General features: G+C 43.7%; 1 protein-coding gene across 7 annotated transcripts in view; it reads right to left on the reverse strand.

Annotated features, from left to right (window-relative positions):
• Positions 1-11832, reverse strand: part of CDK19 (cyclin dependent kinase 19) — a 211018-nt gene that overhangs the window by 56813 nt on the left and 142373 nt on the right. For all 7 annotated transcript variants that reach the window (XM_019537912.1, XM_019537909.1, XM_019537906.1 and 4 more), the window contains 2 exons: positions 5542-5599; positions 2648-2779 (listed from right to left, as the gene is read on the reverse strand). In XM_019537912.1, coding sequence (XP_019393457.1) covers positions 2648-2779; positions 5542-5599 — 190 coding nt within the window. The remainder of the gene's footprint in view (positions 1-2647; positions 2780-5541; positions 5600-11832) is intronic.

Genomic DNA, 11832 nt, shown 5'->3' on the forward strand with positions numbered 1-11832 from the left:
CTTCACGAGGTCAGCATTGATGGAGGGTAGGGGATTCCCCTCACCCAGATTTCCCTGTCCCATAGCAGGCATGGGCATCCCGTGTGACTGATGAAAGATCCCGTGTGACTAGGCTAGGTCATGGAAAAATCCCCACAGTGCAGCAGAGAGTGGGGCAGGGGTGGGGGGTGAATGATTTGGCCCTGCCCCTACCCTGCTCCCTCCTGCACTATGGGGATCTTGATATCTCTCTCATGTCCCCCAAGCCCAGAAACTAAAGGAAGAAAAGAAACTGTACCTACCTACCTGCCTGCTCTGCTAGGCCGACTGAGCGCCCAGTGTGCCCCTCCACACCGCTGCAGCAGCCTGCAGCTGGGTTGCTCTCGTGTTGGGGGGGGGGCCTAAGGCCAGTTAGCCCTGCCCCCTTACCCCAGCAGCTAATTGCTGCCACTGGCTTCTCTCAGGGGGGGGCACAACCAATCTCAAGGGGTGCATGTGCACATGCATGCACTCCCTATGCGTCACCAATGCCAGGGGCCACATGAATCAGGTACAAATTTGGCAGAAGCTGGGAGACGGTTAAAACTTGAGCTATGCAGCTTGCAAGGACAGAATGAGTGACACTGAAGAGTGAACTCTGACCATCCTCCATGCAGCCTGTATTAAGCCCTGATTCTGGAAAAATCTCCCCCCCCACGCCCCTTCTACCTTTCCCAAAACATGGTTCGTGTCTTATTTGGGGGCATGTGGTATGCAATAAAACATGGTATTATACTTTCTAACTCTTTATTCTTTAGAGTGGCCCGAGTCCTGATACAATTCCTTAAAAGGGCCAAATGCCTGTTCTCACAAATACCTTCAAAAACTTAAGAAATTTCACTATCACTGGTAATCTAAAATGATACTTCTTGTTAAAGCTAGTATTATTTTCTTTCACAGAATTTTGCCATTGATATGCATCTATCTCTTTATATACTTTTGTAATATAGCATATTATTAACCAACTAAAGCTGACTAAATTGACTATAATTGAGATCTTTGTTCTGAAGGTAATAGCAATTTCTTCAGTGTTTAATACCCAGTGTGTAAAAGATGTAAGCAAAGGATAATAATAATTACTGCGTGAATAAGAGGTACCTTGAAGAACACCAGATAACACAATCTCACTTTGTGGAAAATGTTTAAACTTAGAGTAGACTGTTTTCTCTAGGGAGCAAGATACCCTGAGTATTTTACTAAAAAAGTTTTGAGAGTCCTTTCTTTACTTGTAATTCATTCTATACTTCAAATATGTTCCTATCACAAATAAATTGCAAAACTTTAATATTGCCTTGTTACATCTTGATAGTAAAAAACAGTTGAACTTATTAAGTTTCTACCATATTAGAATGTAGTATTTTTGGTTAACAATCTTATGGGATCTATTCTCATAGTCACAGAAAGTTTTTACAGGCCCCAAGTTTTTTTTTAAAGCAGCAGTAACATTTTAATCAGTTAATTGATCTGTACAGCTAACTGATAGAAGGCATTATTTTATCTCATAATGATCATATTTTACCTGAATCCCAGATTACTCTGAATTTAAGATGAACAACCAAAAATTTAGATTGTAGACATGGAAAATTAATACATTTGTTATAGATTTTCCATGTCTAGAAATTAAATTCTCCCACCACAACCCCCCGCCCCCACTGGGACAAGCAGCAGCAGCAGAGCAGGCAGCAGAGGAGTTAAGTGTCAAGATCCTGCCCCTTGCCACCTGTCCCCTTGCTCCCTCTCATGATGCCTGGACATCTCATGTCTGCCCCTGTGGTGCTTGTACCCCCTCTACCCACCCCCATCCATCTGCTCATTCCAGTGCCTGCCCTCCTTCACCTACCCCTCTGTGCCACGCCCTGATGCCTGCCCCTCCCACCCCCACAGTGCCTGTACCCCTGGGCACCTCCTCCTCACCAATTTGCCTCCCCACAGCGATTCCACCATGGACTGCCCCCCCCCGCTGCTTATTCCCTTACCTTTCTCCACCAACACCTTGCAGTTCTGACACCTGCTGGGGCCCAATCCAGCAAGGGCAGGGAACATGAAGCACATGTTGCCTCCAGCCCCACCCAAGCCACACAGAAGCAGCAGCTCCATGCTCCCTGACTGGACTGGGACCCAGGGGAAGGTAAGAGGAAGCAGGGAATATAGGCTTTGGGAGGCAGTGACTGTGACTAACTCTGATCCTGGCCTTGGAGTTAGAGCATCAGCTGCTGCTTTCCCCTCCAGCCTGTACTCAAATCCAATACAAGGGGCTGTCCCCCATCCCTGTCACCCCTGGCATGTTGAATGGGGGAAAAAAACCTCACCTTTGATTCAAGTAAATACAGTATTACATTTCCTTGCAGATAGAAATGAAAATCACTCACCTATGACTGGAGCTCTTCAAGGTGAATTCCACATATTCTTAGACAGTGAGACCTGCGTCCGTTAGAATAGCCTTGCATCCTGTCCTCACTGTTCCTGCCCCAACACTGACATGTCTTCTCCCTCCCCATGTGTCTGACCCTGCAGACCACCCAAGGCCCAGCAAGCCCCACTGGCCAACATACAGCAATATCATATTATGTAACCTTCCAGCTTATTTAGGAAATATATAGATATACCACTTCCCTTCGTAGTAACTTACCAATGGCCTTCGTGTAATGCCTGGCACCAAGTAACAGTTCTGGAGCTCTGTACCAGAATGTCACCACAACTGGATCCAAATCTGCTAATGGTTTTAGAGGTGAATTGAACAATCTGGCAAAACCCATGTCAGCTGGAAAATGAATATTAAGACTCTTATTTGACTGTACATAATGAATCATAAAATAACAAGAACAGTGTTGCTATTTTGTTATCTCTTTATTAGTGGAAAATATGACCTAATAAACACCAATCATTACAAAATCACAGTTAACTAGATACCCTACTGAATTTCTTCAAATAACCCTGGCCCCAATTCATCACTAAACACTTGGAATAAATTTGTCTCATTCAAGTGGCTTCATCATGGAACTATAATACAGTACACAAAACTGTAGTACAATACTACTATTGTCCAAATGAGCTCTGGAAATTATTCACAAGGCAAGGATTTTTTTTACCAACTATCAGACCAGTTATGATTTTATTGGACCAACTAGTTGGAATAATGTTAGACAGACTTTCAAATGCAAGAAATTCTTCATCGGGTCTCTGATTACAGGAAGCTGGAAACTGCTCAGGTTAATTTCCTTCCCCAATTAAGTTTATGCCCATAAAACTAAAACGTACTTTCCCCTTCCCCTTTTTAGTGTATTAACTGCTTTTGAAAGCTTCCGAACCAAGAGCTCTTGTGACTGATAGCTATTTATCTATGGAATGAGACTAGAATTATCACAGTATAAACTTCCTTAATACTAATTTGGAGAAATCATTTAAAGAGGCAAGAAGTTAGACCAGTCAGTGCCTTGACAAAGCATTACCCACTGACTTCAACTAGCTCTAAGAGTAAGAATGCTTTAAAAGTAAGAAGAGTGAAAAACTGGCCCCTAAATTCTGTCATAAGTCAATGAATACCAGTTAAAGGATAATGTTAGAGATAAATCTGGAATGCAATCAACTTGCATAACTCAAAAATGATACAATAGTACTGAAGATAAGGAGTTATCTAGGCATGTACTTGTTAATAATGATAAAAACACTAGGAAGGAATTAAAAGTGTGAATTCTGCAAAAACACTCCAAGATGTGGACTGCTTGGACCCCAATTATATTCTATATTTTATTCTATGTGCCTGGAGCATGCAGGCTGCAGACTGTGGCTCTGCCCCAGCTCCGGACCATGCTGTCACCGTACAAGGAGTTGAGGCAAAGCCACGACCTGCTGCCTGCATGCCCCTGCCCGAAGAATGTAGGCTGCAGATTGCGGCTCTGTCCTGGCTTGGGACCACACTGTCACCCCTACAAGATCCCAGCCCAACCCCAGAGCAGCTTCCTGCCCTGCTGTGTGCCCTGCCAGCACTGCTGGGGCCGGTGTCTACAGAAACCCAGGCCCCATGCTAGCACAGCGCAGCTGCTGCTGGAGTCTCTGCAGAAACCAGCCCCAGACAGCTGGGCAGGGGTGGCTGTGAAATGGAGACCACTGCTGGCTAGATCCAACCCGCAAGCCAGGCTTTGCCCACCCCAGCCTACATAGTGAAACTGACTTAACTAATTTTAACTAATTTAACATAATTATTTCTCTGCAGTTCTTTAAAAAAAAATCAAACATTTTAAAGTACTTTTCTAGAAACTGCCTACACAATAAAGTCAAGCATTGTTAAATTCAGCAACCTGGAATGCAGAGTGCCAGACTATACTAAGCAAGAGATTTTTCTAGTCAAGTAAACTATTGTATTTTCTCACATACCACATACCCCCAAATAAAACATGTACTTTTGGAAGGGAAAATGCAGGGGAAAAGTTTTTTCAGACACGGCCAACTATGTGTCAGAGTAAGTCCTCCTGGAAACAGTGTCCAGAAAGTGTGGCATCCCAGGAGACAAGTCTGGGTGAGGCAACCAGACTAGGCCCCAGACCCTTGCAAAAGCACTGGCAAGACCAGCTTCTTCACTGCAAACAGCCCTTACATAAGCTCCAGTAAATAGTATTGCTGTTTCCATACAACAAGCCTCATGATACTACAGACCACATGCAACAGCTAAACCAGTTCAGTTGCAGCTAATAGTTACTGCAGCTGTGAAATGTTAACATGGGACTCTGTCCCTTCTTGCTGGGACAGACAAGTAGGAGCCGTTTTGGGAGCACCATTTCTGTTTGTTTCTATTCAACCCTGCTTCTATTCCTGCAAAGACAAGAACAAAACAAAAACAAAAAACAAACCAGCTTTTCTGCTTAAGACAGCACCAGTTTTGGAGAACTGGTGTTGAGGGAAAAGGTAAATGTGGTATGTGAGTAAATGCAGTGCCTCCAACTGTCACCAGTGCAAAAAAGTTTCATAATAGTTGCAGGAATTCCTAGGCTGGATGGTATTAATAAGGTAATGGGTAGACAATTTATTCACCCTATGGTAAGAGGAGGTGGGGATTTATCGTACATCTGCTACAGAGTAACCACCATTGTGTATGATTTACCCTGTGGTAGGTGAAAGCAAAACTCTAATAGCTTAGCCCTCAATCCTTTCACTTACCTCAGGACAAGTTACCAGTCACCTTGAAGTAGCTAATTAATCTGCACGTACCCTTACGTGCTCATAGGGAAATTTCTATTTGTGTGCAGGCAGCCAGTTGCTGATTTGTGCTGAAGAATCAAAATGTTTATAGCTCCTGCATTTTATCTTATCTAATGGACCTACAGATGCCATTATTATTCATATATAAGTCTACACAATTTTTTTGAAAACTGCCAACCTCTTAAGACTCATTGACAGAGGTCCACAGTTTGTCATGTTGCATACAGAGTCCTTTAAAAATAACATGGATTTTACTTTACATTATGTCAAATAATATTTTTAATTATGTGTTGCACAGCTAATGAAAGCATTATTGAAAAGCATTACCTATTTTGACTCTTCCTCTTTCAGGACCTTCTCCCATTACCAGAATGTTTGCTGGTTTCTGGAAAACAAAAAGGAGAAACTCAACTGACCAATACTGCACAATGAATACCCACCAGAAATCTCCCCCTCTCTAATACTTTTACCAGACACCATCTAAAAGTACAGTGTGATCAACCTCTGTCAATACCTGAAAATAAGGATCTGGTCCCAACCATGGGACTCAAAAAAACAAGGCTAGATGTCTAGCTTCATATGTAGTCAATGGGGAAACATGGGACACCTCCAAAAGATAACTGAGAGAACTCAGATGCTGAGCACAGAGGCACGCACAGGTGACCATGAGGAAACACTAAACTGGTAAATATGTCTGAGGTCCAGCCCCAGCGGACTCAGGGCTATAGGAATCACCATCCACCCAGTCAGAATGGCCAAGTGCAATGCATCTAACTGACAGGATACATCTAATTTTCAGCCCAATTACCTAGTTGTTGGAACATTCACCTGGGAAGTGCGAGACCAGGGTTCTGGGCTCTCCTCAGCCTGAGGTGATTCAAACTTATGTCTCCCATTTCTCAGCAGAGTGCCCTAACCACCTGGCTACTTAATATTCTGGGTCAGGGTGCTCTCCATACCACTTGTCAAAGCTGGACTTTTTTTTGTTTGTTTTGGATTTAGGCACCCATAATATGCTAAGTACTCCTGTAGGTGCATACAGCGCTCCTCTGTATCCCACTCTATCCCTGCAGGTTATCTGCCTGCATGAGATTCTCAAAGTGATTTAGCAGAGGATGCAATCATCAGCAAGGGTGTTAATTTTAGCCCACAGTTATTTGCAAAAATAAAGCATGGGCTTTTCAGTAATCTAAAAGATGGCAAAGATGATGTTTGATCTGTGGTCACACACAAAGCCAGTTCTTTCACCTGTAATGGAATATGCCATTTAAAAGGGCAAACTTCTGCTTGAAATATAAAATGGACAATAGCAAACACTGTCCAAGTTCAAAGCATCTGAGAAGTTGAAGTATACAGTACAGCAGATGTATAAAGACAGTTATTATGTAGGTATCTTCAAAGTAGCTATCTCAAGTGGAAAAGATGTGGAGCACAGAATATCATTTATTATATATCTGTATATTAGCAACACATACTAAATAAGCTGCTCTCACAAGCTGATACCAGAAGCTAACATTGGGTTTCTAGTGGAGGTCAGGCACAACTTTACTTCAAACTCCTAAATAATTTCATAAAGTGTCAAAATATTGTTTCTAGCAAGTCAGCAGGATGTCAGTAGTGTTAGAAATATTATTGAAAATGCATTATCAATAGTGTTGTTAGAACAGCACAGCTGTCAGCTCTCCCTGGTGGGGGAGAGAGGTTGGAGGAGAAGCTACTAAGGGCTCTTTGTATTAAGGTATCACTCTCTCTTTGTTCTGCAAATTTACTATCTCTTTGTTACAGTAAAGCATATACTCCTTAGCCTTCTCATGCAGATAAGAGTAAATTGCAATTTTTAATGGTCCTGGCCTTGAGGCAGAAAAGGTTTGAACTTTTTGTAACCTAAAGTACTTTCTGAGCAGGCGCAATTAGCTAATGCATATAAGCCTATCCGCCCCGCATACTTAAGTAGTTAATTATAATGCACATGCGACGGATGATGTGACGTCATTTCATATATGTTTGTATGAACCGGAAATGAGATGTAAGAGTTCCTGCTTCTGCACACGTGCTCAGGAGAGAGGGGATAAAAGCCAGCTGAGAGTTGTCCCCAGTGGTTGGAGTGATCCTTTGTTTCCGCTCCAACCCTATTTGCAAATATATACCTTTTGTGTTACTAATGGAGTGTGTCTGTGACTGAGAGTTCTTTGCCTCCCGAGAAACGAACCATAGCAATTTCTGCAACAGTAGCATCAGGTAATCTGCAGTCTGTGGCAATATAATACAAGGCTCCAATTCAAAAGCATGTCCAAAGAGCACATTGGTCTAACTATCAAGGCAAAACTTCTGTGGTTCACAGGTTTGGAAGACCCTTTGAAATGGACGACCCCTTCAAAAAATGTCTTAGCAAAAGAGTCATTAGAAAATATGTCACACTACTTTTACTGTATTTACTATTTAATCCTTTTCATCTCTGTGTATCTACAGTGTAAACATTCTTAAAGCATCACAACTGCAGAGTGCTCTAACGAAAGTACAGCATTAGCTAGATACTCATTCTTGAATATTTAGCCTCTGACAAAGACAAGAATACAAATGAATGTTAAGAAATTTTCTTTAGGGCAAATTTTCACCTCTTAGGCTGCGCCCAGACAAGAGAGAATGTGCCTGCTGTGGCGTCTCAAAGCAGTTTGAGACGCTGCAAGAGGCATGCTAGGAACGAAAAAAATGTTCCCTTCGCTGCATATTTGCAGTGTGGACTCTAAATTTGATACCAGGAAATCCTGGGATAAAAAACAAACAAACAAAAAAACCATGCCAGAAAAAAGACGCTCAGGGAGTAAACCAGGAGTGTGCCATGAGGCAACCAGAGGCTGGGTCCCCCAAGGAGACACTGGCACCCAGCCAGAGCGTCTCTATGGCTTCCCCATGCCCCTGCTGCTCCAACATGCTTCCTTAGGCTCATGGGGCAAATATTAGTGGAGCAAGGCTGCAGCAGTGGCTTGGACCCAGACTCTGTCCCAGGCAAGTAGGGACATGTGGGTAGGGGAGGACCCACTTGGGGGGTGTGATGGGCTGGGGTGAGGGCTAGAAGTGGCAGCAGGGGTGTGTGTGTGTGACAGATAGAGGTTGGGGGAAGAAGGGACAGGAAGGGAAGGGAAGGGAAGGGGAGGGGCTTGCCCAACACAATCCCTGAGCCCCAGTTGAAGGCTTCTCAGGAACACCATAGGGATTGCTGGGGCCTGGCCACAGGCACAGGGGGCAGAACAGCAAGAGCTGGCACTGCTAAGCACCACAAAGCAGCAGGTGGGACAGCTGCAGCTGGACTCATGTTCAGGTGTTGGGATGGAGCTGAGGCCAGGAGAGAGCTGGTAGGGGCAGGCAGGGACTGAGGGTCAGGAGTGAGGGGCACTGGTGGGGCTGTGGATTGGAAGCGAGAGGCAAGGGTAGGGCCAGGACACTGGCATATCAGTGCTGCTCAGCACCCCACAACCTAGTGAGGGAAGGGGGTGGGGGCAGCTCTGATTTTTCTATAATAAAAAAAAACCAAAAGCAAATGCCAAAGTGTACAGATATTTAGAATCTGTTTTATGATGACAGAAGCACTAGTAGGCTTCCAAACTGCTTAAAATCATAAATAGATCAATAAAACATTGCCCAACTGATCTCTCCATATGCAGTGGTGTTTCATTTTAATCATGGAAGAACACGGATTTGGGTTATTTTAATGAGAGAATTTAGGTTTTTTAAATCAGAGAAGCTGCAATTTTTAAATAGGGAACACCAAGATTTCTGTTAGTGAGGCAAATGGCGGGACCCGGGCAGAGGAGTCCATGCAGGGCCAGCAGCGGGGATGCAGTGGGAAGGCAAATGAGATGGCTGACCTCCTGGCCATTTGGGGCCAGGAGGACAGGCTTCAACAGTCTGAAGTGCACCACTGCAACGAGCACATCTTCTGGGCAACAGCTGCCCAGATGGCAAAGCGGGGGCACCAAAAGACATGACCACTGTGCCACCCAAAGGCCAATTGTGCAGCCAAGGTCTGCTGGTAGCTAGCCCAGAGTGCAGTGCCCATACCACAGCCCAGGTGGCTGTGCAGACCCCATCTGGGTCCGGCAGGCATACAACCATAGGATCGCAGGTCCAAGGTGATGCTGTCGTAGGTGGCAGCAGGTCGCAAACAGGCAGCAGCCCCCAATGCCAGACTGCTACCGTGAGTAGAGGGCACGGGGGCACTCTAGGTTAGGGCTGCTTCAGCAGTCCAGCTGGCACAAGGGGCTAGTGTACCCAGATACCAACTGGCCAGGCTTCAGAAGCTCTGAGTGCTCATCAGGCATAGGTGATGCATAGGCTCTCGCCAGCTGGGGAGTGAGAGGCGATGGCTAGTGTTCCCCCTGAGAATGTGGGGATGCTGAGAGAAGCCTCCCCTGCTCGGTGATCAGCCACTGGGGACCCCCACACCCCATGCAGTCAATGATCAGCCGCTGGTGCCCCCCCAGGATCAGGAGGCACCAGTCACCCATGTCACCAGGGCAGCTTTTTATACTGCTGGGGCCAGCACAGGCAGCAGGCCCATGTGCACCACCCAGGTGGCTGAAGACCTAGGAGGAGCTGGGCAGGGTCAGTCTGCCTCAAGTGATACAATTTGCCCCGGACCAAAGTGCATGTTCAGTCATGTGTGCTGAGGCATAAATCTCCAGCACAAATTTGTGCTGCTGCTATTTGACCTCCTGCAAGTACACATCCCTACAGATGTGGATGTGTCCTTACAGCTGAAGAAAAGACTGCAAATCTGGAAGTTCCTATATCCTCTTCTTATTTCCATACTAGTATAAGCTACATATCATGGAGTGCCTAACTTAAGCTTTTTTTTTTGTTCTCAAATACATCTACTCACAGCATCTTTGCAGTGCTACTTTGAGAACTATGGCAAATTTGAGAAGAACAAAAACACAGAAAGCAAAGTAAGTGTCACAGACTGTGCAAGGGACATTCTGATTACCTTAGTACTAGAAGTAGAATGTTTTTATCTTGGAGTAGATTTCCAAGTATAAGCAATAATTTAAAAAACAAACTAAAAAATTGCTGCAGATAGACCTACCACACGTAAAAATTAACAGTGGGAAAATGCAACCTATAAACTTAAGGATAGATCATTCAGCTGGGACAAAGCATCATAGCCCCAGTGCAATTTTTTGAAGTATAGTTCCACTCTGAAAAACACTAGCCAAACTTGTAACCTTCTTACTCAACAGACAGGATTCTGAATACCCTCTGAATTCAATCAATTTATCTTAAGGCTCAAGTAAAATTTTATTATATTTTACTACTGCTAAAGTCACAGAATTAATACTGTCCCAGGAAAGTATGCGAATTCCATTCAGGAACCCTTCACCATCTGAACTGTTAGCCTAAGCACTAGCCAACAGTCTAGCCACTGACTAGGTATCTAGTTTGTAGGCATCACTGTGTATAAGCAGAAATGCCTAAGGGGCCAATCTGGATTTTGCACCAAATGCCTAACCAAAGGATCTTACTGTTGCATACAATATTACTAAACACTTCTGCAGATCTTCATATGTAAGCTATAAAATACATCAATATTTCAGTATGAAAAGTGATGCTATAAAAAGAATATTGTAAGGTTCTATTTTTATTGTCTTTCAAATGCTTCCAAGTAAATTTGTCCTGTTTATAAACAAAGAGATTTGCAATACAAGAGCCAGCCTTACAGATTCAACCTGGTATCCAAAGGTCAAGCCTCATCCTTTACAGCTCACCTTACAAATCACAGCAATAAAAATCTGAAACTGGATTGAGAATGCAATCCAACTCTTCCTCCTAGAAATGTATAGGGTCTTTAATGGCAGTGTCACTAACAGAGGCATAACATAATTCAAAAGAGGGAGCAGATCTGTTGGTCACCATAATACTGCTCTAATAAAATATGACACATCTTAACAAGAAAGATGCAGAATTCAACATCCTGCTTGCCACCAGACACCTCTGAAGTAAATAGACTGCTCCAACTTTTATCCAAGCCTAATTTGCAGAAAATGAACTTTTCCATCTAGGAGAATTTATAAAATCCTCCAGCTCTCTTGTGCAAGATAAAGTTTCATTTCTACCTGGGAGAAATGTTACAATCTTTTCATTCTCCTTTGCCTGAGGAAGGGTGTGTGTACCCAAAAGCTTGCAAACAGAGAATTGTTTTTGCAACTATTCTAGTTGGTCTAATAAAAGATATTGCCTCTATCATACTGACCGATTTCTACAACTATTTATTTTTGGAAAGCATTACAAAAGAATTTATAGCCTTTGGCAAAACACCATATTGATCTTTACTAATGTAACCTGCAGGGAATAATAAAGCAAGTTAGGAACACAACAAACTAGAGAAGCCCGACATCAGGTTAAGGGCTAAAGAAGGCCCAAAGAAGTAGCGTATTTTAGGCTAGATTTCAAAAGATCATGGCTATCCTTGCATTAAATTGGTTTCAGTGGGAGGCTCAACGTGCAAAGAAAAATCCAAAGCAACTAACAGCTCTACATCAGCCAGGAAGACAGGGGAAGAATAGGAAAATCCATTACACACACAGCTAGCTGAACCAAGGCTTCTGTGGGGAAGCTACTGCT

Source organism: Crocodylus porosus, unplaced genomic scaffold (assembly GCF_001723895.1).
Source record: "Crocodylus porosus isolate Cpor-Errol unplaced genomic scaffold, CroPor_comp1, whole genome shotgun sequence".
NCBI classification, from domain to species: Eukaryota; Metazoa; Chordata; order Crocodylia; family Crocodylidae; genus Crocodylus; species Crocodylus porosus.